The following is a 22447-nucleotide window of genomic DNA, read 5'->3' on the forward strand; positions in this document are numbered from 1 at the left end:
GTTGATCCTTGGGTGATGCTCCACTTTGTAGTTATTAGTCTTATCACTCATGCACTTGGGTCATAAAAATTGTGACTATTGGTCCACAAGTTAGACTAGAGTGATCAAGATCAAGCTAAGTAGCTATAGGTTTTGAGTTTTATGGACTGGTAAGTACTAGCGGTCTTTGAAGACAATTCTCTGTCAAACTCAAGTTGATACTTCTCTTTAAAAAGCGTGTTCTTGCACGATAACAAGATTAACAAAAATATCAAAACGTTTTGTCTGGATCTTTGAGTTGTTATCGTAAGAGATGGACGAGGAAATGGATCAAAAAATGGAATGGCTCGAAGCTCAGAAGATAGAGATAAGCGTTGACCTATTTGCTGCAGCCAAACAACAGCTTCAGTTCCTCGCAGCTGTTGACCGCAACCGTTGTCTCTACGACGGCCCTGCACTTGAAAGAGCCATCTACAGGTGCATCTTTCTTTCTTTATTTTCATCATATTCAGAACCTAGCGCTAGTAGTTACACAAGGTGTAGAGACTTGGATTCCAAGTTAGGGTTCTTGTTTCAAAAATTTGATTACTTAGTTATGGTTGTTCAGATAGAATGCTTGCTGGCTTTCTTTATTCCAAGTTAGGATTAGTTTTACCGGGTGTAGAGACTTGGAGTCCAAGTTAGGGTTCTTGTTTCAAGTTTGATGATATTGTTGTTCTTGTCGTTGTTCAGATAAAATGCTTATTGGCTTCCTTTGCTTTCTAAGTACACTGAGTCCTCTTCCATTTGTGGAGGACCATTAGTTCCTCCTCTTGACTGTGAATGGGTTTCGCATTGCCACAGACTCAATCCGGTAAATCTTGAAATCCATATCTCACTTCTTGATTCCATACCCCAAAGGCGGTTACAGCATCTCCTTATGGTTTCTTGGGGAAGAAGTTAACTGCTAAAGAAGATGTAATAGGAACACAATCTCCAGAGGTTCAAGTCATTGAGGTTATCTTGGAGATTGTTGGTGTTAAGAACCTACCAGATGCTTACAAAGGAAAGGTGTTCGTTGTGTTTAGTAAAACACAACCTGATTCTCTGTTCAACGCTGAGCGTAAGCTTACTATTCTATCCGAGTCTTGTGGTGAAAAGCAAGTTGCTATGTTTAGGTGTGAGCCTCCAGGAGAGCTTAGATTCCAGCTAATGTCTTCTAAGTCTAGAACCTTAGGGTTTGCGTCTTTATCTCTCTCTGAGTTTCTGTTTCAGGTTACTACTACACTCTCTGTTGAGAAGTGGTTGGAGTTAGCAACAACGGCTAAAAGAGGAAAGGACCCCATCTCTCTGCGAGTCGCTGTCTCGTTCACTCCACCATCTCCAAGTCCGACTGTTCTACACATGGTTCAAGCAAGACCTTCGCTGAAAGACTCTTGTTTCTTCCCTCTTGTCGGAAAGGCACGTCTTGCTAAGATGTCTACACGTGTTGTTGATGAAGCCGAGACAGAGGTGATGAGCCTTCAGATGAGAAACGCTAACGATGCAGCACCGAAAGGTGATGCAAGACAAGTGGTTGGTGTGAAAGGGAGTGGTGGAAGTTATGTTCTGGCAGAGTATGATGGGAGTTATTGGTCTTTGCTTGACTCTAAATGGTCGCTTAAGCAGAAAAGTGAGAGAGATGGTTCTTTGTTTGAGATTATGGGTGAGAGAATGGTGAAAGTTTACTCTGGAAGGAAGCTGGAGTATGAGCCAAAACATTGTGTAAAGATGAGAAGCGAGCAAGGTTTTTTCATGACTGCTGTTGAGTTCTCAAGGGAGCATCCTTATGGCAAAGCTGTAGGGTTGCTAGACTTGAAATCTGGTTCTTTTGAGGTAAATGTTTTGAGACTTGACACTCAAGAAACACCATTTTTGTTTACTTGACTTTAGGGTTACTTAAATATGCATGCAGGCTAATGAGAAATGGATGGTTTTGCCTGGAATAGTATCTGCTTTCATACTCGGTGATCTTCTCAAGAAGGAAGGCTCTTTTGCAGCAGCGGCAAAAGAGACGGTGAAAGGTAATGGAATCAAAGAGGAGACTGATCAAGTGAAGTTAGAAGAAGAAACAATGATGAATGTGGACGTCAGTGCTCCAGCTGAGGTAGCGGCTGAGAAGATCAATGGTGGTGCTAAGTGCTATTCTAAGGAGCTTAACGCTAGAAGTGGCTGCGGTGTAAAAAGTGTGAACTTGGTTGAAGAAGAAGGTGGTTGTGGCGGCTGTGGTAGTGGGTGCAGTGGAGGCGGTGGAAGATGTGGTGGGAATGGGATGAAGAAGAGCAGCGGCTGCGGTGGTGGCTCCTGCGGAGGCGGTTCCTGTGGTAACTGCAGTGGAGGATGTGGTAATATGATCAAGAGTAATGCTAATGAAGATGTTCCAGTACCATCACCACCAGAAGCTCCAAACAACACCGTTACCGCTTGATTACTCAAATAAAGAAGAACCATACTAAGTTACATATATGTAATATTAATAGATTGGATTAAAACCATATAATAAAACTAAAATGAGAGATGTTTAACATGTTTTGCAACATTATAATATAATTACGGAAATGTAAAGAATTTCTACATTTTTAGAAAGTTAACAAAAAAGGTTTTCCTTCTCTCTAGAAACCTTTCCTCTCCCTTCTCTCTAGAAACCTCCGCTTGATCTTGCCGGCTTATCGGCTCCGGTTGCTTCTTAGCGCCGGGGCCGATCCGTTCTTTTCTTTTGTTTTCTTTTCCTTCTCTCTCGGTTGATCTTTCTAGTTTGAAGTGAGTTGGATACTTGTATCCTTCAGATTTGGTTCTATCTAAGAACCTTGCATGTGGCTTTGATTGAATTGCATGTCGATTTTGAGCTTTCTTTGGCTCATACCAGGTCTCGATCTTCAACCCTCTCAGTCTCTTGAGCTTGGTTGTTCCTGGTTTTGAGTTGTTTCACTCCTTGTCATTAACTTCAAGATCCGATCGAGATCTTCTCTTCCGTTTGGCTTCGATGGGCGTTTCTATTCTTTTGCACCATCATTTTCCGGTTGATGACTTATGAACAAGACGTGTTCTGTCTCCTGGAGTTTGAAGCTTTGGTCTATCAATTGCATGTGCTATTTACCATAGGAGGAATCGCAAACCAGAGGTTGATCCAAGAATGACTACCTCGCTTTGTCTTGTTCAAGAAGCTCTGTTAATCATCATGTTTTATTGTTCACTTTTGGTGAATGTTTATTTTGATCTGTATACTCACTTCTTCTAGTTTGATTAGGTGTTGTTCTCGTGGTTTCCCTTGTTTGGGCTTTAATTTCTGGAAAACCTTAGGTTTGTCCAGCTTTCTTTCCAGAGTCACTGATGTGTGCTGCTGGCTTTGTATCTCACCAATGTATCTCCTTGTTCTCCCTTATGTTTGAATGAATGCAGTGTTTAAAAAAAAGAAAGTTAACAAACACAAACACAAAGACGTTTTAGAAATGCAACTGCCTACACCTTGAGATGTCAACATCGGTGGGACAATAAGGACACTTGAAAGAAGACCTAGCACCATTCTTCGACATCTTGTTGATAGTCTGCTTACACAGCACATGACCACAAGACATCATCATGGGAGGATTCTCATCGCTCGCCTGTTCCTTGGAGACAGGACACACAAACACCGAGCGGAACTGAAACTCCTCAGACAGCTCAACAGCCACAGGAAGCTGCTCCACGCTCTGCCAATCGAGCTTCTTGCTCGCCGCCACCATCACGTTCATGTACTTCAACAGCACAGGCAAAGCCTGCGTCCCAGCACTCACCGTTGTACTCAACGCGCTTTCAGATGATTCCCCGAGGAGGTTGCAGTACTGTCTCGTCAACTCTCTCACCGCATCGTTCCATCGAGAAGGAGCGAGGAGATCCGAGTAGGGAGAGTGTTCGAGGTTTCTGCTCCATAAGAGAGAGCAAATGAGCTTCTGGATCTCGTAAAGGGAGCTATCTGCGAATCCCGCCATGTGTTTTCTCGCGTAGTTGATCGCTTCTTGTGAGGTTTGGTCTCTGGCTATCTCCAGGAAGCGTAAGCTGTGAAGCTTCATCTCTAAATCGGACCGTGCTTGCTTTAGCTTCTCCGAGTTCGAGGTCGCCCAGTTGAGAGCTGGTCCGAGCTCTCTCCTCTTCTCCATAGCTTCCACAATTCGATGCATTTCGAAGAAAGACTCTCTTGTGGAACACTCGGATTCATCGCCGGTCTCGACGAGGAAACAGTCGCCGACGTCGAACATCCCTTGGCGGTAGAAGAAGTTGGCTATTATCTGGTTCACGACGTGTGTGTCGAACTCGACGTTGTGTCTGTAAGCCTTTGATATGTCGGAGCTGAGCTGCTTCTCGAGGACTTTAGGGTACTTTGTGAGAGCCATGTTGAGTTCTTTCTCCGTAACTTCGAGTTGATTAACGATTGGAGAGTTCTCTTGTAAAGTTTTCTTCAGAGAAGCAAGGATGGGTCTGTGATCGAACTGTTCCTGTAATAAGATCAACGCCTTGTCGAGTTCTTGAGAAAGCATCTGAATGATCTCTTGTGTTTTGGTGTATGAGAGTTTCTGCTTGTTTGCAACGCGATCAAACGCATCCTTAATGCTCTTTAACTCCATTAACAAGTGATAATAGTTGCCTGAGAGATAAAGATTCAATACACATCATATCAAATCTCTGACCAAAGTTGAGTCAGTTCTTGTAAATGATTCAGACCCAAAGCATCCAATCATATTCAGTAAATACAAATGGTTCCGTAATACACAGATCAGACAAGAAGATTCTAGAATCTCGAACCTAATTTACCTAAATCAACGATCTCTCTCTCGATCGCTTTGCTTTAAATACATAGCACTTACAGAAGGACGAGAAACCGTACCTGATGATGATGACGAGAGGTTGACGATGAGGAGGTTGTTGGTGGATCAAAGTTGGAACCGCCTTCCTTTGCTTGTCGCCGGACGAACCAGATTTTGTTATTTTCGTTTATTTATTTTATTATCGCTTCTCTTTGTCGGAACTTGTTCTTTTTTGTCTCGTATAAGTTCTGTGAAACGACGACGTGCAGTGCTATCGGTGGCGAACGGATCTTGACCGTTGGTGTATATCGAATGTTTTTCTTTTATTAGTGTGGAGCAGATTGTACACGATAACAGCTCTTTGATATTTTTGGGTTCTGAACTAGCCCGTTAGTCATTGTAAAAGAGGAAAGAAGAGGCCCAAAGTTCCTGTCATATTATTGAGGTGATATCGAACACGTATCCAAACCTTGAACCCATCAGCAAAATATCCGAACAGATATTTGATTTTGATTTAAGAGAGATTGGATATCTAAATCTGAATCAATAATATCTGAATTTGAATGGATGTTCAAAGATAACGAACATATATATACTTACTTTAGTATTTCTAATTTACATTTTTTATTTTATTTAAAATATTTATATTAGTACATATACTTTAAAATCATACATATAATTATGAAGAAAATCATATGATACTCACTTAAAATGTATATAATATTATGAACCCAAATTTCTTGGATTTTCTAAAACAAAAAGGACATAAAAAGCAAGTTCTTATAGATTAAGACATTAAGTTTGTAGAATACACAGCACTATCTGCAACAACAACCAAATATGGATTGGGCTATGATGTCAATAAGCCCAAACAAGGCCCATATAAAACAACTTGTAGCCCACGGGGATTCTCTTATAAATCCTTAAACCCTACACGCAGCCAGACATTCGTGTCCCATCTCCGACCTTAAACCCTCCTTTCTCCTCCACCGACTCTCTCTCCAACCAAAAAATGGCCTCCGTCGCCCTTCTACGTGCTCTTCGCCGCCGCGAACTCCACACAGCTTCCGTCTCCGCGTTTAAATCCGTTAAGTATTTTCCCACTCGATCTTCAATTTTAGCTTGAGATCTCACGTTTCAATACTAATGGCTTGAGATCTTCAATCTTCAATCTGCAGATTTCTACAAATGGAAAGACGTCTCTTTTTGGGAAGTTAGGTCACTTAGCAAGGCCTTTCTGGTATATAACTTCAACCTCACTTTGAACATGAATCTCCCTTGGAATGTTTTTATTTACTCATCGTTTCGTAATTGTTGTGTTCGATCCAGCTCGAGGCCTGTGGGGAATGATGTCATCGGTATTGATTTGGGTACCACCAACTCTTGCGTTGCTGTGATGGAAGGAAAGGTATTGACTTTGTATCTCTCCTTTCGTGCAAGTGTTTGAATAAAGGTATTGACTTTGATCTCGCTTTTTCTACAGACTCCTAGAGTCATTGAGAACGCAGAAGGAACACGAACCACACCGTCAGTGGTCGCTATCAACCAGAAGGGCGAGCTTCTCGTTGGAACACCAGCTAAACGTCAGGCTGTCACCAACCCAACCAACACGGTTTTCGGGAGCAAGCGTTTGATCGGGAGACGGTTTGATGACCCCCAGACGCAGAAGGAGATGAAGATGGTTCCTTACAAGATTGTCAAGGCGCCCAACGGTGACGCTTGGGTTGAAGCGAACGGGCAGAAGTTTTCTCCCAGTCAGATTGGAGCTAATGTCCTCACCAAAATGAAGGAGACTGCTGAAGCTTACCTCGGGAAGACTATTACCAAAGCTGTTGTTACTGTTCCGGCTTACTTCAACGATGCGCAGAGACAGGCCACGAAGGATGCTGGGAAGATTGCTGGTCTTGATGTCCAGAGAATTATTAACGAGCCGACGGCTGCTGCGTTGTCTTATGGTATGAATAATAAGGAGGGTGTGATAGCTGTGTTCGATCTTGGTGGTGGAACCTTTGATGTTTCTATCCTGGAAATCTCTAGTGGTGTTTTTGAGGTAATGACTTTGTTCTGTCTTCTTCTACATATGTTTTGTCTCCTTGATTAGCCTGGTTATATGATTTGTTTTGTCTTTATCAGGTCAAAGCTACGAATGGAGATACATTTTTGGGAGGAGAAGACTTTGACAACACTTTGTTGGAGTATCTGGTCTCTGAGTTCAAGAGATCAGACAACATTGATCTGACCAAGGACAAGCTTGCCCTCCAGAGGCTGAGAGAAGCTGCAGAGAAGGCCAAGATCGAGCTTTCTTCCACATCTCAAACCGAGATCAACCTGCCTTTCATCACCGCGGACGCTTCCGGAGCTAAGCACTTGAACATCACCTTGACCAGGTCCAAGTTTGAAGCTTTGGTCGGCAAGTTGATCGAGAGAACGAGATGCCCGTGCCAGAACTGTCTCAAGGACGCTGGCGTCTCGGTGAAGGAAGTCGATGAAGTTCTCCTCGTCGGTGGAATGACACGTGTTCCCAAAGTGCAGGAGATAGTCGCTGAGATCTTTGGAAAGAGCCCTTGCAAAGGTGTGAACCCTGACGAAGCGGTTGCTATGGGAGCTGCTATCCAAGGTGGTATCCTCCGTGGTGATGTCAAGGAGTTGCTTCTTTTGGATGTGACTCCTCTCTCGTTAGGTATCGAGACGCTTGGTGGGATCTTCACTAGGTTGATCAACAGAAACACCACCATCCCTACAAAGAAGTCTCAGGTAAATAAAATCAATGTTAGATGACAGTTTTTAAGTTGGAATCTGTTGATTGCTGATTGTGGTTTGCTTGCTTCTTAGGTTTTCTCCACAGCTGCAGACAACCAGATGCAAGTGGGAATCAAAGTTCTTCAGGGAGAGCGTGAGATGGCTGCTGACAACAAGAGTCTAGGAGAGTTTGATCTCGTTGGGATCCCACCTGCGCCTAGAGGAATGCCCCAGATCGAAGTCACCTTCGACATTGACGCAAACGGCATCGTTACAGTCTCAGCCAAAGACAAGGCAACAGGTAAAGAGCAGCAGATCACAATCAGATCATCAGGTGGTCTCTCAGACGATGAGATCAACAGAATGGTGAAAGAAGCTGAGCTCAACTCACACAAGGATCAAGAGAAGAAGCAGCTTATCGATATTAGGAACACGGCTGATACAACAATCTACAGCGTTGAGAAGAGCTTGAGCGAGTACAGAGAGAAGATTCCTGCTGAGATTGCCTCTGAGATTGAGACTGCTGTGTCTGATCTCAGGACGGCAATGGCTGGTGAAGAGATAGAGGACATCAAGGCTAAGCTTGAAGCTGCCAACAAGGCAGTGTCGAAGATTGGAGAACACATGTCCAAGGGATCAGGTTCGTCTGGGACCTCTGGTGGTGAAGGTTCAAGCGGGACTGACCAGCAGACCCCTGAAGCTGAGTTTGAAGAGGCGAGCGGTTCAAAGAAATGAGTTAGGTAAACCGGTTGAACTTGGTTTTGTTTCCAAATAAAGTTGACATGCATTTATCCTTCACAAAATTGATTAAAGTCTTTTTTTGTATGTTAAAACGTCCTTTGTGGGGGTAATTCTTGAGATATTTGATACTCGGATGTAGTTCTTGGTTTCTTTGTTTGGTCTTTTCTTGGAATCTATGGTTATTATCTTGACCGGTTAACCGGATTTGATAAGGTTACCGATAGTCTTCTCCTTAGTTATGATATAACTGAAGGATATAATAAGTTAATGGATGAAGAATTGAATAGAGATTGTATAATTTGAATTGTTTTCTTTAACAAGTATTCTGTGAAATAATTTCCAGGAAAATGTGTGGATTTCTGAATGTCCAATGGAATTAAAAGTCTTCATTATTGTCTTTTGTAAAGAGAAGTTCAAAGTAAAAAGAAGACTTGGTCATGTTGTAGGCGTTGAACGTTTATTAAGGCTCAAATTCAATTACTTTTTTTTTTTTTTTTTTTGAAACCTAAATTCAATTACTTGTAGAACTCTTAAACTAGATTGTCAGCAAAATCATGGACATGCTTTATGTTCCTCCAATGCCGATTATGTGATCTTCTCTATGTAATTTACACCTTTGGAGCTTTTTTTTTTTTTTTGTAAACTTTTTTCTTCTTCTTATTTTGATATGAATAGTTTTATTAAATTGGTAAGTGTAAAATTTAAATAAACTTAACCAAATTTATGTGTAGAATGTATCATTTAAATTTAACCAAATCTATGTGTAGAATGAATCACTGACTAAATCCAATGACTTTTTGTGGCTGACGAAAAGACAACATGTTCAAATGTTGACAAAATATATAAACCTAATATATAACAGTGTAAGTAAATAGTGACAACAATATTAATTACAGAAGAGATGTTATAGTTGACATTCGTAGGATTATTAGTAATTTATTACAAATAGATAATGACGCCTCTTGTGATTTCCTATAGAGGAAGGTAAACAAACCGCGTGTATATATTAGCGGTCTTTGAAGACTTCTCTGTCAAACTCAAGTTCATACTTCTCTTTCAAAAGCGTGTTCTTGCACGATACCAAGATTAACAAAAATATCAAAACGTCTTACCTTAGACTTTGAGTTGTTACTGTAAGAGATGGACGAAGAAATGGATCAAAAACTGGAATGGCTCGAAGCTCAGAAGATAGAGATAAGCGTTGACCTATTTTCTGCAGCCAAACAACAGCTTCAGTTCCTCGCAGCTGTTGACCGCAACCGTTGTCTCTACGACGGCCCCGCACTTGAAAGAGCCATCTACAGGTGCATCTTTCTTTTCTTTATTTGCATCATATTCAGAACCTAGGGCTAAGTTACATAAGATGTAGAGACTTGGATCCCAAGTTAGGGTTCTTGTTTCAAAAATTGATGATTTGTTGTTGTTGGTGGTGTTGTTGTTGTTGTTGTTCAGATACAATGCTTTGTTGGCTTCCTTTATTTATTCCAAGTTAGGAATAGTTATACCAGTGTAGAGACTTGGTGCCCAAGTTAGGGCTCTTGTTTCAAGTTTGATGATATTGTTTCAAAAACTTGATTACTTAGTTGTTGTTGTTCAGATACAATGCTTATTGGCTTCCTTTCCTTTCTAAGTACACTGAGTCCTCTTCCATCTGTGAAGGACCATTAGTCCCCCCACTTGACTGTGAATGGGTTTGGCACTGCCACAGACTCAATCCGGTAAATCTTGAAAACCATATCTCACTTCTTGATTTGTTATCTATTAGGCTAAATAATCTCTCTTTGTTAATCATCCAGGTGAGGTACAAGACTGACTGTGAGGAACTCTATGGTAGAGTCCTAGACAACTCTGGCGTTTTATCTTCCGTTAATGGAACCTGCAAGTCACAAACTGAGACTCTATGGAAGAGATTCTACCCTATGGAGCCTTATGACCTTGACTTGGACAAGGCAATCTCAGAAACAGAGGAAAAAACCACCACTTACGATCTTGTTTCAGCTATTAAGAGACAATGTCCGTTTTACTACCAAATCTCAAGACCTCATGTAGACAATGACGTCTTCCTCCAAGAAGCTGTGGCTAGATACAAAGCGTTCCTCTACTTGATCAAGAGAAACAGAGAAAGATCGGTTAAGCTGTTCTGTGTTCCCACCTACGATATTGATCTTATCTGGCACACACACCAGCTTCACGCTCTCTCTTACTGCAAGGACATGACCAAGATGATCGGTAAGGTCTTGGAGCATGATGACACAGACTCTGACCGTAGCAAAGGTAAGAAGCTCGACACTGGTTTCTCCGGAACTACTGCTATGTGGGAAGAGACGTTTGGTGTAAGGTACTGGAAAGCTGGTGCTATGAACCGAGGTAATACTCCAAAGGCGGTTACAACTTCTCCTTATGGTTTCTTGGGGAAGAAGTTAACTGGTAAAGAAGATGTAATAGTGATACAATCTCCAGAGGTGCAAGTCATTGAAGTTATCTTGGAGATTGTTGGTGTTAAGAACCTACCAGATGCTTACAAAGGAAAGGTGTTTGTTGTGTTCAGTAAAACACAACCTGATTCTCTGTTCAACGCTGAGCGTAAGCTTACTATTTTATCCGAGTCTTGTGGTGAAAAGCAAGTTGCTATGTTTAGGTGTGAGCCTACAGGAGAGCTTAGGTTCCAGCTAATGTCTTCTAAGTCTAGAACCTTAGGGTTTGCGTTTTTATCTCTCTCTGAGTTTCTGTTTCCGGTTACTACTACACTCTCTGTTGAGAAGTGGCTGGAGTTAGCGACACCAGCTAGAAGAGGAAAGGACCCCGTCTCTCTGCGAGTGGCTGTCTCGTTCACTCCACCAACTCCAAGTCCGACTGTTCTACACATGGTTCAAGCAAGACCTTCGCTGAAAGACTCTTGTTTCTTCCCTCTTGTCGGAAAGGCACGTGTTGCTAAGATGTTTACACGCGTTGTTGATGAAACCGAGACAGAGGTGATGAGTCTTCAGATGAGAAACGCTAACGACGCAGCACCTAAAAGTGATGCAAGACAAGTGGTTGGTGCGAAAGGGAGTGGTGAAAGTTATGTTCTGGCAGAGTATGATGGGAGTTATTGGTCTTTGCTCGACTCTAAATGGTCGCTTAAGCAGATAACTGAGAGAGATGGTTCTTTGTTTGAGATTATGGGTGAGAGAACGGTGAAAGTTTACTCTGGAAGGAAGCTGGAGTATGAGCCAAAACATTGTGTAAAGATGAGAAGCGAGCAAGGTTTTTTCATGACTGCTATTGAGTTCTCAAAGGAGCATCCTTATGGCAAAGCTGTAGGGTTGCTAGACTTGAAATCTGGTTCTTTTGAGGTAAATGTTTTGAGACTTGACACTCAAGAAACACAATTTTGTTTACATCTGACTTTATGGTTACTTAAATATGCATGCAGGCTAATGAGAGATGGATGGTTTTGCCTGGAATAGTATCTGCTTTCATACTCAGTGATCTTCTCAAGAAGGAAGGCTCTCTTGCAGCGGCAAAAGAGACGGTGAAAGGTAATGAAATCAAAGAGGAGACTGATCAAGTGAAGTTAGAAGAAGAAACAATGATGAATGTGGACGTCAGTACTCCAGCTGATGTAGCGGCTGAGAAGATCAATGGTGGTGCTAAGTGCTATTCTAAGGAGCTTAACGCTAGTAGTGGCTGCGGTGTAAAAAGTGTGAACATGGTTGAAGAAGAAGAAGGTGGTCATTGTGGTGGTTGTGGCGGCTGTGGTAGTGGATGCAGTGGAGGCGGTGGAAGATGTGGTGGGAATGGGATGAAGAAGAGCAGCGGCTGCGGTGGTGGCTCCTGCGGAGGCGGTTCCTGTGGTAACTGCAGTGGAGGATGTGGTAATATGATCAAGAGTAATGCTAATGAAGATGTTCCAGTACCATCACCACCAGAAGCTCCAAACAACACCGTTACTGCTTGATTACTCAAATAAAGAAGAACCATACTAAGTTACATATATGTAATATTAATAGATTGGATTAAAACCATATAATAAAACTAAAATGAGAGATGTTTAACATGTTTTGCAACATTATAATATAATAATTACGGAAATGTAAAGTTTGAACAAACACAAAACACGTTTTAGAAATGCAACTGCCTACACTTTGAGATGTCAACATCGGTGGGACAATAAGGACACTTGAAAGAAGACCTAGCACCATTCTTCGACATCTTGTTAATAGTCTGCTTACACAGCACGTGACCACAAGACATCATCATCGGAGGATTCTCATCGCTCGCCTGTTCCTTGGAGACAGGACACACAAACACCGAGCGGAACTGAAACTCCTCAGACAGCTCAACAGCCACAGGAAGCTGCTCCACGCTCTGCCAATCGAGCTTCTTGTTCGCCGCCACCATCACGTTCATGTACTTCAACAGCACAGGCAAAGCCTGCGTCCCCGCAGCTAGCGTTGTACTCAACGCGCTTTCAGATGATTCGTCGAGGAGGTTGCAGTACTGTCTCGTCAACTCTCTCACCGCATCGTTCCATCGAGAAGGAGCGAGGAGATCCGAGTAGGGAGAGTGTTCGAGGTTTCTGCTCCATAAGAGAGAGCAAATGAGCTTCTGGATCTCGTAAAGGGAGCTATCTGCGAATCCCGCCATGTGTTTTCTCGCGTAGTTGATCGCTTCTTGTGAGGTTTGGTCTCTGGCTATCTCCAGGAAGCGTAAGCTGTGAAGCTTCATCTCTAAATCGGACCGTGCTTGCCTTAGCTTCTCAGAGTTCGAGGTCGCCCAGTTGAGAGCTGGTCCAAGCTCTCTCCTCATCTCCATAGCTTCCACAATTTGGTGCATTTCGACGAAAGAACGTCTCGTGGAACACTCGGATTCGTCGCCGGTCTCGGCGAGGAAACAGTCGCCGACGTCGAACATCCCTTGACGGTAGAAGAAGTTGGCTATTATCTGGTTCACGACATGGGTGTCGAACTCGACGTTGTGTCTGTAAGCCTTTGATATGTCGGAGTTGAGCTGCTGCTTCTCGAGGACTTTAGGGTACTTTGTGAGAGCCATGTTGAGTTCTTTCTCCCTAACTTCGATTTGAGTGAGTGGAGAGTTCTCTTGTAAAGTTTTCTTCAGAGAAGCAAGGATGGGTCGTTGGTCGAACTGTTCCTGTAATAAGATCAACGCCTTGTCGAGTTCTTGAGAAAGCATCTGAATGATCTCTTGTGTTTTGGTGTATGAGAGTTTCTGCTTGTTCGCAACGCGATCAAACGCATCCTTAATGCTCTTTAACTCCATTAACAAGTGATAATAGTTGCCTGAGAGATAAAGATTCAACAAACATTCTCTGACCAAAGTTTGAGTAATCAAAAAATGTATCTTAAAATGATTCTAAAACCAATCTAAGCTTCCTTCTGAAGAACCAGACACAAGCATATATATATATATATAATATATGATCAGTCATATCATACAAACGATTTTTCGAATAGAAACAAAGATCTCTGTCGATTTCTCTCACTAACGATTTCACGAATCAAGAATCCGTACAGTGAAAAAATCGATCAACATCGCGTTTCCGAATACATATATAACAGTTAGAGAAAAGGGGAAACCGTACCTGATGGACGAGAGGTTGAAGATGAAGTAGAACCGCCTTCCTTCGCTTGTCGCCGGACGAAACCAGATTTCGTTATTTTCTTTTTTTTATTTAGTTTTATTTTCTTCTGTAGTTTTTTTATTTATTTTTCTCATCGCTACCTTATACTGTTTTATCTTTTGTACGAGTTCCGTGAAAACGACGGCGTCTCAGTGTTATCGGTGATGAACGGATCTTGACCGTTGGATTTTATCGAATTGTTTTTCTTTTACTGTGGAGCACATGATAGATGATTAACTCTTTTGATATATATTGACAAAAAAGAAACTCTAGATATTTGGGTTCTGAAAGAGCCCATTTCTATTGTAAAAGAGGGAAGATGAGGCCCAAAGTTATTAAGACTGTTTGTTTGTTTGGTTGCCGCAGCACTATTACCGTTGAAAATTCAGGTCCAATCTAGGAAATCATTATACTGAATTCTTAATTGACTTGACTAATATCTATTTTCTCCATTTCAAAATAACATTATTAAAAAAACATATTAAAATATACTTATTACTGTATAGTTTTCTGTAATTTTATGGTTCCCGTAATTCTAAACCAATAAAATTTCAAGAAATATAATAATGTTTTTAAAAATCACAACTTTTTATTATTAATTAACAAAAATTACATTGAAAATATATAAAAAAAATTGAAACATTTTTCTCCCAGAACATGGAAAAAAATTATATAAATCTAATTGGAGTTTGGACAATGTTATACAATAAAGAAAATTGCGAATAAGAGTTTAAGATTTTATCAAATGGATGATCGCCAAACTAATAGCTTCAAAGAAAATAAAATTGTTATTCTGTTATCTAGGAAGATGGCTTAGAAGAAATCATCTTCAGATTTTTAGTTTATGTGTAATACTATATCTTATCCATTTTAAATTTGACTATTATAACTACATATTTTGTATTGTTGTATTTTATATGAATAAATAAAATAGTTGTTATTGACAGACAGAAAAAAAAAAGTTGTTAAGAAAACGAAACAGCCCATATAAGATAAGGCTCGTTGGGCTTTTGAAGATTGTTGGATTATAGGTTTAGGGACGTCTGATCTCACGTAGTGAGATAGACTTTTCAGACAGAGAGAGAGAGAGAGAAGCGAATAAAGAGATCCGGAAGAATGGCGACGGCGATAGTACGTTCAGCACTTTCACGAGCAGCGATCGGCGCGGCCCCGAGGACATCCGTTGCCCCAAAGAGAAGATTCTCATCTTCTGCTGGCCATGACGATGCTTGTAATATTTTTCTCATCTCTTTTTCAATCCGATCTAGTTTTTTTTTCGTGTCTAGTGTTGTCTCTGATTTTACTCAATACTGAAGATTTGGTATAATATAATTATTTACTAGCTCTGAATTGATTTAAGATTCAATATGATTCTACACGGATTCAATTCAAATATAGATTTGGATCGAGCGATTGGTCAATTTGGATTGGATGTATCAAAATCTTCAATGATCCATTTTGAAAGGATCCAAAGTCTTAATTTTTATTATTAATTTTAACAGATGAAGCAGCGAAGTGGGAGAAGATAACATATCTGGGAATTGCTAGTTGCACTGCTCTAGCCGCCTATGTTTTATCTAAGGGTCATCATCACGGCGAGGATCCTCCTGTAAGCCTCCTTTCTCTTCTTATTGGATTTACTTTTTTTTGAGAGCATGGTTATGTATGTAGCCATTAGCCTGCAAGATGATGAAGTTGTTACTTATGCTATTTTGTTTTTTCACACTGTCCTTGTTACAGGCCTATCCATATATGCACATCCGCAACAAGGAGTTTCCTTGGGGTATGTTCATACTCTTCCGGTTTTAAATCTTTTCCATTACTGTTTAGATGTGACAAAGAACGACACTTTCGTCATGGGTTCTCCTTATAAAACCATTATAGGCTGAATCATAGATTATCCGTAGCTTTCTGAAATTTTACTCTGTTCTATATTTGATGTCCTCAGGTCCAGACGGTCTGTTCGAGGTGAAGCACAACGAAGGGCACTGAAATCTTCTTTGCGTCTTTACAATAAATTTTCTTCTTCTCTGTTCATTTGATAGGCTAAATTGCTTATCGTCTTTGTTTTTAACGTTGTCTACTATTTGCTACACCACTCTTGTTGGGAAATAAGAATAATAACTTTTGTTTTGTTATTATCAAATACTTGTGGTTCCTCAAATCTCTTGAGATTCAATCTCAATAGAAATGGAGATTTTGAGGCAGAACAAGAGATATAATGGTTTTATTTCATATATTGATTGGTTTCAAAACTCAGTACTACTAATTGGGGATTAGTTCCAGTGATATGAAAAAAGTATTTTCGAGTATATGTAGTATACAACAGTACATGACAGACAACTTTGGTTAAAGGGACTCACTCAGCAGCAACTTTGTCGTTGGTGAATCCATTGTTAGACTCGGGCTGAGTTTTCAGATCTGTTCCAGCGTCCTTAGTATGCTCTTGATCGTTTTGGGACTCCTCTGTTTCACCGGTTTTGTTGTCTTTCTTCTCCTTGTCCGACTCTGTTTTTGATGTGTCATTCTCTGTTTTCTGTATATCATTAGCAGCCGACTTGCTTTGCTGGCTGCCAGGCTGACTCTTGTTTCCATCAGTTTCATGTTCGTCACTCTTCTCCTGTGTGTTTGAAGAATCAGTAGATTCCACCTGTTCAATGTTCTTCTCGCTGTCGGTGCTTTCCGTTTGCTGAGATTCTGAGGACTCTTCTTTCTCGCTCTTCTCGGCTTCTTTGCTCACATTCTCCTCTTGGGACGAAGACTGGACTTTCTCAGTGTTCTCCTCTTTTAGAGAAGCCTCTCCTTTCTCCTTGTTCTCAGTTTCTTTGCTCACACCCTCCTCTTGGGACGAAGACTCTACTTTCTCAATGTTCTCAGTTTCTTTGTTTTCATTCTTCTCTTGCGAAGAAGCCTCTCCTTTCTCCTTTTCCTCTTGTTGTGAAGTCTCTTCTTTCTCCTTCTTATGTCCCTCTTCTTCTTTACTCTCCTCTTGGGATGAAGAGTCCTCTTTCTTCTTTTTCTGGGGTCCTTCCTCTTTACTATCGTCTTGGGACAAGGACTCCTCTTTGCTTTTACTCTCCACTTCAGATGAGAGTTGAGAAGATTGTATCTTAGAAGATTGTATCTTCTCCCGCTCGTCTTCTTCATTTCTAGTTTCTTGATAACCAATGGTCTTTTCAGTTGCATTAGAAGCCGACTGGTTACTACTCTCAGGCAATTCACCATTAGAATCAGAGAACCCCTTCTCCAACACCACACTCTTGGTTACTGTTTCGTCAGACTCGTTGTCACCTCCTGTGTTCTCCCCTGCTTCAGTCTTAGTCTCTTGTTGCTCACCATCATCATCACTTCGATTCCCCTCGGTTGTGTTAGAAGAAACATTACTATTATTAATAATAACAGAATCTTTAACTAGTTGTTCAGTCTTTGGACCAGACTCGTCTTCATGGAAACTGACAGTCTCAGTAATATTAGACTTACTCTCTTCCTCCTCCATCTCATGAACCACCTCACTGGAAGCATCATCACCCTTGTAATTCTTCTCTCTAGCTTCTTCACTACTCGTCTCACTCTCATCCTCCCCTTCTTCATTCCCTGTACCTTGACTTTCCTTGTCATTACTCCCTTCCTCCTCGCCTCTCTCCTCCTCCCTCTCTAAAATCTCCTCTTCATTCTTGATCACTTCATCATTCTTCTTAGTCTCCTCGACGACACCACCACGGTTAACATCTTTCCTTCCCAGCTTCACCACTTGATCCTCCTCCCCAGCAGAAACAATCTTTGCAGCACCTTTCTTGTCATCAACATGTGAATGCTTGAGTTGATAAAGAAGCCATATCCCCACAGCGAGCAACAGAGTGAACTGAAGACAGTGTTTGACCTTCACTCCCTTTGATCTCTGCCCTCTTCTCGGCGATGATCTCCCCATTTTAAAAAAAAAACTCCCAAACCAAACCCTAATTCCCAAAAAAGAAAAAAAACAAATATCTCAGAAACCAAAATAGCAAATCATTTTAGGCGCGCACTTTCAAGCTCAGAGAAGAACGTAATCACAAATCAAAAAGGCTCAATTTGTACTTTAAATAATCCAAAAAAAAACGTATAATCAATCGACAATCACATGTATATAGAACAAAACGGCGGTAAAATCAATAAAATAAAAAGGGGAAAATTAAAAAAAAAAACCTGGAAAAGTTTGATCAGCCGAAGTAAAACTTCTAATAACGGCGAAGATGAAAGATCAAAGAAGGAAAGGTAATAAGTGTGAGCGAGTTCTTGGATCTAGGGACAAGGAGAAAAGAGAGTTAGAGAGTAACGTCAAAACTCGTGCTTCCTTTCCTTCCCCACTTTAAATATTTTCTTAACCACTCTCTCTAACTGACTTCAAGGCGACGTCGTCGGTCGACTTTCTTTTTTCCGCTGACTTCAACTCTTCAAATTAACGTCCTTTCCTACTTTCTATAATAATACTATTTCTTTTCTTTTTTCTTATATTAGGCCCGTAAGGCCCGTTTTCACCTAATGGGCTGATGATATTAGGCCCGTAATATCAAAACGCAAACGGGTAACTATGAACGTTCTAACTAGTATATCATCTGTGAGCTGTGACCCAAAGTTAGCCTTCTTGACCGACCATCGATACCCCAACTCAATGTTACGCTGAAAAAACATCTCATATAGTCATATGTTTTTTTTTTTCGAAGGATCATATAGTCATATGTTGTAAAACATATTTGTTTGAAATGGATAAGATAAACCATTTGCTTCAGCCTAACCAAATTTACGTATACTCATATATTTTATAATAGTCTTGATGATCTTTCATCTTAATAGTGATAGTACTTTAGGTGTGCAGATTTCCTTTGCTCCATATATTATAAGCTTTCAACGAAATTAATAACCCTTCATCACTTCTTTCAGAATGCCCAACCCATGCAAGCTTTAAACCGTGTACTTACTCATCGAGTACCTCGTACTTTTCATGCATGTGGGTAGTTAGGCCCAATTCCAGCCCACTATGGTTGGATCAAATAGCTTTGTTCGTTTGATTGGTAGGAGACCAAACAAACACCGTCATTACGTATAAGTTAAGTTTCCTTTGTTGGTTAATGACGGTCACTACGACAATCAGGAACAGGAAAATCAAAGACGGTGAATGGGATATAAATAAGGCTGTTGGTGGTCAAAACAAGGCATCCGAAACAGAAGTAGAACAAAGAGGGAGTCGGGAGAGAGGTCGGGTAGAAGAAACTTAGGAGACATTGTTCGAGTCATGTCGCTCCGGGATAGAGTTTCTTTGATCTCTCATATTCTTTGTTGTGTCTTTTCAATTGAGCGCTTAGAGCGTTTGTGTAAACCCTTTGATTGATAGTGGAAGTTGTGGGAGACGGTTCCCACCCCAGAGGTACCGCAAGGGAACTGGGTTAAAAATCTTGTGTCGTTTAGTTAAGCAATCAAACGATCGATAAATTCTTAACAAGTGGTATCAGAGCAATCCAGGTTTTGATTGCGGGTGTAAAAGAGATCTAGGAGCTTAAACAAAATCGCAAAGAAGAATGATAAAGGGACCTATATGTTCTTCAAGGAGAGTGCGAATTGTTATCTCCAAGATGATGGCAACACAAATTTGGAAGATCAAAGGGCAACACGGTTTTGGCGGAGGGTAAAACGCACAAGGCGTTGAAGCAATAACACTCATCTCAGGGCAGTTGAACAAGGGCGGTATCGAAAGTCTTCCTAACAAGGTTGAAAGTTAGGCGGCGGGTTCCATTACTCATGGCGGTACAAAGTGTGTTCAAGGATCTACCGAAGGATTTTAGATCAAGGTGGAGATGATGTTAGAACTTGAGAAAGATAGTAGTGTTTCGTGATCATCGGTGTTTCAGGAAACGTCAGAAGAAGTTGACGGAGATGATCAAGGATTCAAGGAAGATCATCAAGGAGCTATATATCAGAATTTATCATGCAAGGAATAGGAGACTGCATGTTCTAAGTGATTGGTGCTTAAGAAGTTATTTCGCAGTAAAATATGCAATGGGTTTTGTGTCGATAGTCTTTCTAACAATGGAGTTAGACGGCGTGTCCTGTTTTTTATAAACAGTGGTACAAGAGATGTATAAGTTCACATTGCTGGAGGAGATGTCAAAGTTTTGTGACGTCTAGTATTGAGGTGAAGACTAACGGTGTATTAGTCTAAGTCTATCACTTTGAAAACATGAGGAAGTCTCCAAGACAAAAAAAAAAAAAATTAAAAGGCATCCAAGTAAGGAGGATGATTGCATGGATAAATTAACAAGCTACGTGGAGAGTAAGAAAACAGTATGGTTATAGTTGTTTTCTTTTGGCATCACAAGAAGAGAACGGGAAAAATTCTCTAAGGTGGACAAGGAAAACTCACGTGAGGAAGTATTAATATCAAAGACATGTTATATGGTATTTCAGAAGAAGTCTGATGGTAAGTCCAAAGGCTGTTGTGATGCAGGCAGTAAACGTTGGGGTGTTAGCAATACAAACAACAAGTATTGCAGCAAGGAATGGTGTTTCAGCTAGGAGGGATATCATGGGGTCTAGAAGTGATATCAAGGTGAGCTGTTACAAAGAGAAGTGTCAAGAACGTCACGAGAGCAGTTGGCGTGAGACAAAGGAAACTAGCAGTGAGGTTCAAGACTGTTAGAAAAAGATTCAGGGAGGAGTTTGATTCTAAGATCAAGTGCACATGATATGAATCAAAAGGATATCACAGGGAATCAAGTTGCAAGGTTTGATAAAAAAAAAAAAAAATCAAAAGCTCATAAGTATGGTTGAGAAGGTTACCTGCGACAATTATGAAGCTAGGGTGGATAGATATTGGCAAAAGAATCTGCTTAAGGTGTAGTAGCTGAAAAAAAAAAAATTCAAAAGAAACTAAGAAGAATGTTTCAAGGTCTGTGAAGTTACCGGAAAGCTTCATAAATATGAGAGAAGACTGATCTCTCATTAGAAAACGGCTGGTTGCGCTGTGATGAAGAGAATCAAGTCACAGTTATAAGGGTCTCACGAGAGACAAGGTGGAGCTTCTGTCCGAAGAGATTGGACAAGGACGACGAGGCAAGAAGCTATGCAGTTTCAGATGGAGCAGATGTGAGAGAAACATGACATTCGGGTTAGAATTTCTGTTTGTTTCTTTAACAGAGAAACAGAGTAAGGAGGAGGTGATTAAGGTTAAGAAGATTACCTAAAATCATCAGAATAGTGGAAAGATGAAGGTTGTTCATCGGAGAAGCTGTTAAGAGAAGACAAGAAAACAGAGGTTCAAGGAATTTATAATCTCAAAGATACGAGCTACAGTCATCAGGATAAGGGATTGACTAAGAGCGAGTGGGTACTAGAGATTACATTGGGTAATGGCGTCGAAGCCTTATGCCAGAGGATGCAAAGATTCAAGTTGAAGTTGCATCAGGTTATGTTCACTATCAAGGGAATACTCAAAGGGTTAAGGCCAAAGTCAAGTATTACGTACTCTTAATGGCGAAGAGATCAGGTTGTCAAAAGTTGCAGTAGCTCTGGTGAAGCAGCTCCAGGTGGAGTAATGGCAACAAGGGCATCACAGGGAGATGCAGAGAGGAACGTGACGAGAAACGTCATTGTTGATGACTCATGTGGGTCTCGTCAGAGAAGTCAACGGAAGGTGCAGAAGCGGTGATCGGGTTTGTTTGATGATGTTGCCTTTGGAAAAGGACATGAGGTTTCATCGCCTGTTGAGACTGACTCGAGTTGAATGTCGCCGGAAGGAACCATCTTGTACTACAGAGGTTCACCGAAGTTCCAATCACATGTCAGAATTTATATCTGAGACGAAATCAGAAAGGGGAAGCTTCAACTTTACAATCGCGAAAAATATTCTTCAGTGAAGGAAGCGTGAGGGATAGTCGCGACTCTCTCAAGTTTTCTAAACCGCAAGATGGAATTGCTTGTCTCGATCGTAGATGAGAATTAATTGTAGCAGATGAACAGGTTTCGTTATCGGAGAAGGAAAAGACGTCATGGTTCACTTAATTTCTAAGATGAATGGCGTTGGTTACATCGGAGAGAACTACCGGAAAAAGCAGAAGTCTCACCGTCACATCTGTTTCATTGTCAAGAAAAAACATGACTTCGGCAATGGCTAAGACAAAAGAATTTGTCGTAAAGGATGAAGCAACAGTGGAGTTAGTTGGGCTTGTTTTTCTGTATGGGCCAGTTCAGCATTTCACAAGTTCAAAACTAAATAAAGTCCAGCAGCAAGTATGATTCTCTTTTGTGGTTTATGACATGAGTAACGTGTCTGCAGGTGAAAGATTAGGAAGAAATGAAGATAAAGGGGTTTGTTTTTGATGGCAAGGAATGTGGGCTAAAGGTGGAGTTTGTGGGTAGTTAGGCCCAATTCCAGCCCACTATGGTTGGATCAAATAGCTTTGTTCGTTTGATTGGTAGGAGACCAAACAAACACCGTCATTACGTATAAGTTAAGTTTCCTTTGTTGGTTAATGACGGTCACTACGACAATCAGGAACATGAAAATCAAAGACGGTGAATGGGATATAAATAA

At 40.9% G+C, this 22447-nt stretch overlaps 7 protein-coding genes across 8 annotated transcripts; 4 read left to right on the forward strand and 3 right to left on the reverse strand.

Moving 5' to 3' along the window:
- Window positions 1–131: 131 nt before the first annotated feature.
- LOC108820940 (glycine-rich domain-containing protein 2-like) lies at window positions 132–3413 on the forward strand. 2 transcript variants are annotated; one of them, XM_056993256.1, is made up of 5 exons: window positions 132–456; window positions 823–832; window positions 944–1081; window positions 1234–1833; window positions 1913–3413. In XM_056993256.1, exons 1-5 carry the CDS (start codon window positions 293–295, stop codon window positions 2423–2425), a joined length of 1425 nt encoding a protein of 474 aa, XP_056849236.1. In that variant the 5' UTR covers window positions 132–292; the 3' UTR covers window positions 2426–3413. The 2 variants fall into 2 exon arrangements, with proteins under 2 accessions (XP_056849236.1, XP_056849235.1); XM_056993255.1 differs by having other exon boundaries at window positions 316–456; window positions 712–832; window positions 944–1833.
- LOC130494390 (protein RMD5 homolog) lies at window positions 3377–5013 on the reverse strand. The gene is made up of 2 exons (XM_018593969.2): window positions 4859–5013; window positions 3377–4618 (listed from the first exon to the last, which is right to left on the reverse strand). Exon 2 carries the CDS (start codon window positions 4596–4598, stop codon window positions 3441–3443), a length of 1158 nt encoding a protein of 385 aa, XP_018449471.1. The 5' UTR covers window positions 4599–4618; window positions 4859–5013; the 3' UTR covers window positions 3377–3440.
- A 698-nt stretch (window positions 5014–5711) lies between these two features.
- On the forward strand, window positions 5712–8475 carry LOC108820936 (heat shock 70 kDa protein 9, mitochondrial). The gene is made up of 6 exons (XM_018593968.2): window positions 5712–5865; window positions 5957–6018; window positions 6108–6186; window positions 6262–6828; window positions 6912–7532; window positions 7611–8475. The coding sequence occupies exons 1-6, from the start codon at window positions 5791–5793 to the stop codon at window positions 8250–8252; spliced, it is 2046 nt and encodes a 681-aa protein (XP_018449470.1). The 5' UTR covers window positions 5712–5790; the 3' UTR covers window positions 8253–8475.
- A 746-nt stretch (window positions 8476–9221) lies between these two features.
- On the forward strand, window positions 9222–12299 carry LOC108819846 (glycine-rich domain-containing protein 2-like). Its single transcript, XM_056993257.1, has 4 exons — window positions 9222–9562; window positions 9856–9976; window positions 10055–11593; window positions 11674–12299. Exons 1-4 carry the CDS (start codon window positions 9399–9401, stop codon window positions 12196–12198), a joined length of 2349 nt encoding a protein of 782 aa, XP_056849237.1. The 5' UTR covers window positions 9222–9398; the 3' UTR covers window positions 12199–12299.
- Window positions 12278–13932, reverse strand: LOC130499219 (protein RMD5 homolog). Its single transcript, XM_056993258.1, has 2 exons — window positions 13843–13932; window positions 12278–13540 (listed from the first exon to the last, which is right to left on the reverse strand). The coding sequence occupies exon 2, from the start codon at window positions 13518–13520 to the stop codon at window positions 12363–12365; it is 1158 nt and encodes a 385-aa protein (XP_056849238.1). The 5' UTR covers window positions 13521–13540; window positions 13843–13932; the 3' UTR covers window positions 12278–12362.
- A 1003-nt stretch (window positions 13933–14935) lies between these two features.
- On the forward strand, window positions 14936–16019 carry LOC108820939 (cytochrome c oxidase subunit 6a, mitochondrial). Its single transcript, XM_018593973.2, has 4 exons — window positions 14936–15112; window positions 15384–15490; window positions 15622–15664; window positions 15830–16019. The coding sequence occupies exons 1-4, from the start codon at window positions 14998–15000 to the stop codon at window positions 15871–15873; spliced, it is 309 nt and encodes a 102-aa protein (XP_018449475.1). The 5' UTR covers window positions 14936–14997; the 3' UTR covers window positions 15874–16019.
- Window positions 16020–16095: 76 nt separating this feature from the next.
- LOC108819847 (uncharacterized) lies at window positions 16096–18317 on the reverse strand. The gene is made up of 2 exons (XM_018592871.2): window positions 18067–18317; window positions 16096–17837 (listed from the first exon to the last, which is right to left on the reverse strand). Exon 2 carries the CDS (start codon window positions 17807–17809, stop codon window positions 16241–16243), a length of 1569 nt encoding a protein of 522 aa, XP_018448373.1. The 5' UTR covers window positions 17810–17837; window positions 18067–18317; the 3' UTR covers window positions 16096–16240.
- Window positions 18318–22447: the final 4130 nt, after the last annotated feature.

The sequence above is a fragment of the Raphanus sativus genome, chromosome 8, assembly GCF_000801105.2.
Source record: "Raphanus sativus cultivar WK10039 chromosome 8, ASM80110v3, whole genome shotgun sequence".
In the NCBI taxonomy this organism is placed as follows: domain Eukaryota; kingdom Viridiplantae; phylum Streptophyta; class Magnoliopsida; order Brassicales; family Brassicaceae; genus Raphanus; species Raphanus sativus.

Bases quoted from the DNA above. Each gene is read 5' to 3' on its own strand.
- LOC108820940 (XM_056993255.1), top strand. From the start codon at position 802: ATGGGTTTCGCATTGCCACAGACTCAATCCG. The intron at 833-943 runs GTAAATCTTGAA...AAGATGTAATAG, and splicing joins ATTGCCACAGACTCAATCCG to GAACACAATCTCCAGAGGTT. The intron at 1,834-1,912 runs GTAAATGTTTTG...ATATGCATGCAG, and splicing joins TGAAATCTGGTTCTTTTGAG to GCTAATGAGAAATGGATGGT.
- LOC130499219 (XM_056993258.1), bottom strand. From the start codon at position 13,520: ATGGAGTTAAAGAGCATTAAGGATGCGTTTGATCGCGTTGCGAACAAG.
- LOC130494390 (XM_018593969.2), bottom strand. From the start codon at position 4,598: ATGGAGTTAAAGAGCATTAAGGATGCGTTTGATCGCGTTGCAAACAAG.
- LOC108820936 (XM_018593968.2), top strand. From the start codon at position 5,791: ATGGCCTCCGTCGCCCTTCTACGTGCTCTTCGCCGCCGCGAACTCCAC. The intron at 5,866-5,956 runs GTTAAGTATTTT...TTCAATCTGCAG, and splicing joins CCGTCTCCGCGTTTAAATCC to ATTTCTACAAATGGAAAGAC. The intron at 7,533-7,610 runs GTAAATAAAATC...CTTGCTTCTTAG, and splicing joins TCCCTACAAAGAAGTCTCAG to GTTTTCTCCACAGCTGCAGA.
- LOC108819846 (XM_056993257.1), top strand. From the start codon at position 9,399: ATGGACGAAGAAATGGATCAAAAACTGGAATGGCTCGAAGCTCAGAAG. The intron at 9,563-9,855 runs GTGCATCTTTCT...GTTGTTGTTCAG, and splicing joins CTTGAAAGAGCCATCTACAG to ATACAATGCTTATTGGCTTC. The intron at 9,977-10,054 runs GTAAATCTTGAA...TTAATCATCCAG, and splicing joins ACTGCCACAGACTCAATCCG to GTGAGGTACAAGACTGACTG.
- LOC108820939 (XM_018593973.2), top strand. From the start codon at position 14,998: ATGGCGACGGCGATAGTACGTTCAGCACTTTCACGAGCAGCGATCGGC. The intron at 15,491-15,621 runs GTAAGCCTCCTT...TCCTTGTTACAG, and splicing joins ATCACGGCGAGGATCCTCCT to GCCTATCCATATATGCACAT. The intron at 15,665-15,829 runs GTATGTTCATAC...TGATGTCCTCAG, and splicing joins CAACAAGGAGTTTCCTTGGG to GTCCAGACGGTCTGTTCGAG.
- LOC108819847 (XM_018592871.2), bottom strand. From the start codon at position 17,809: ATGGGGAGATCATCGCCGAGAAGAGGGCAGAGATCAAAGGGAGTGAAG.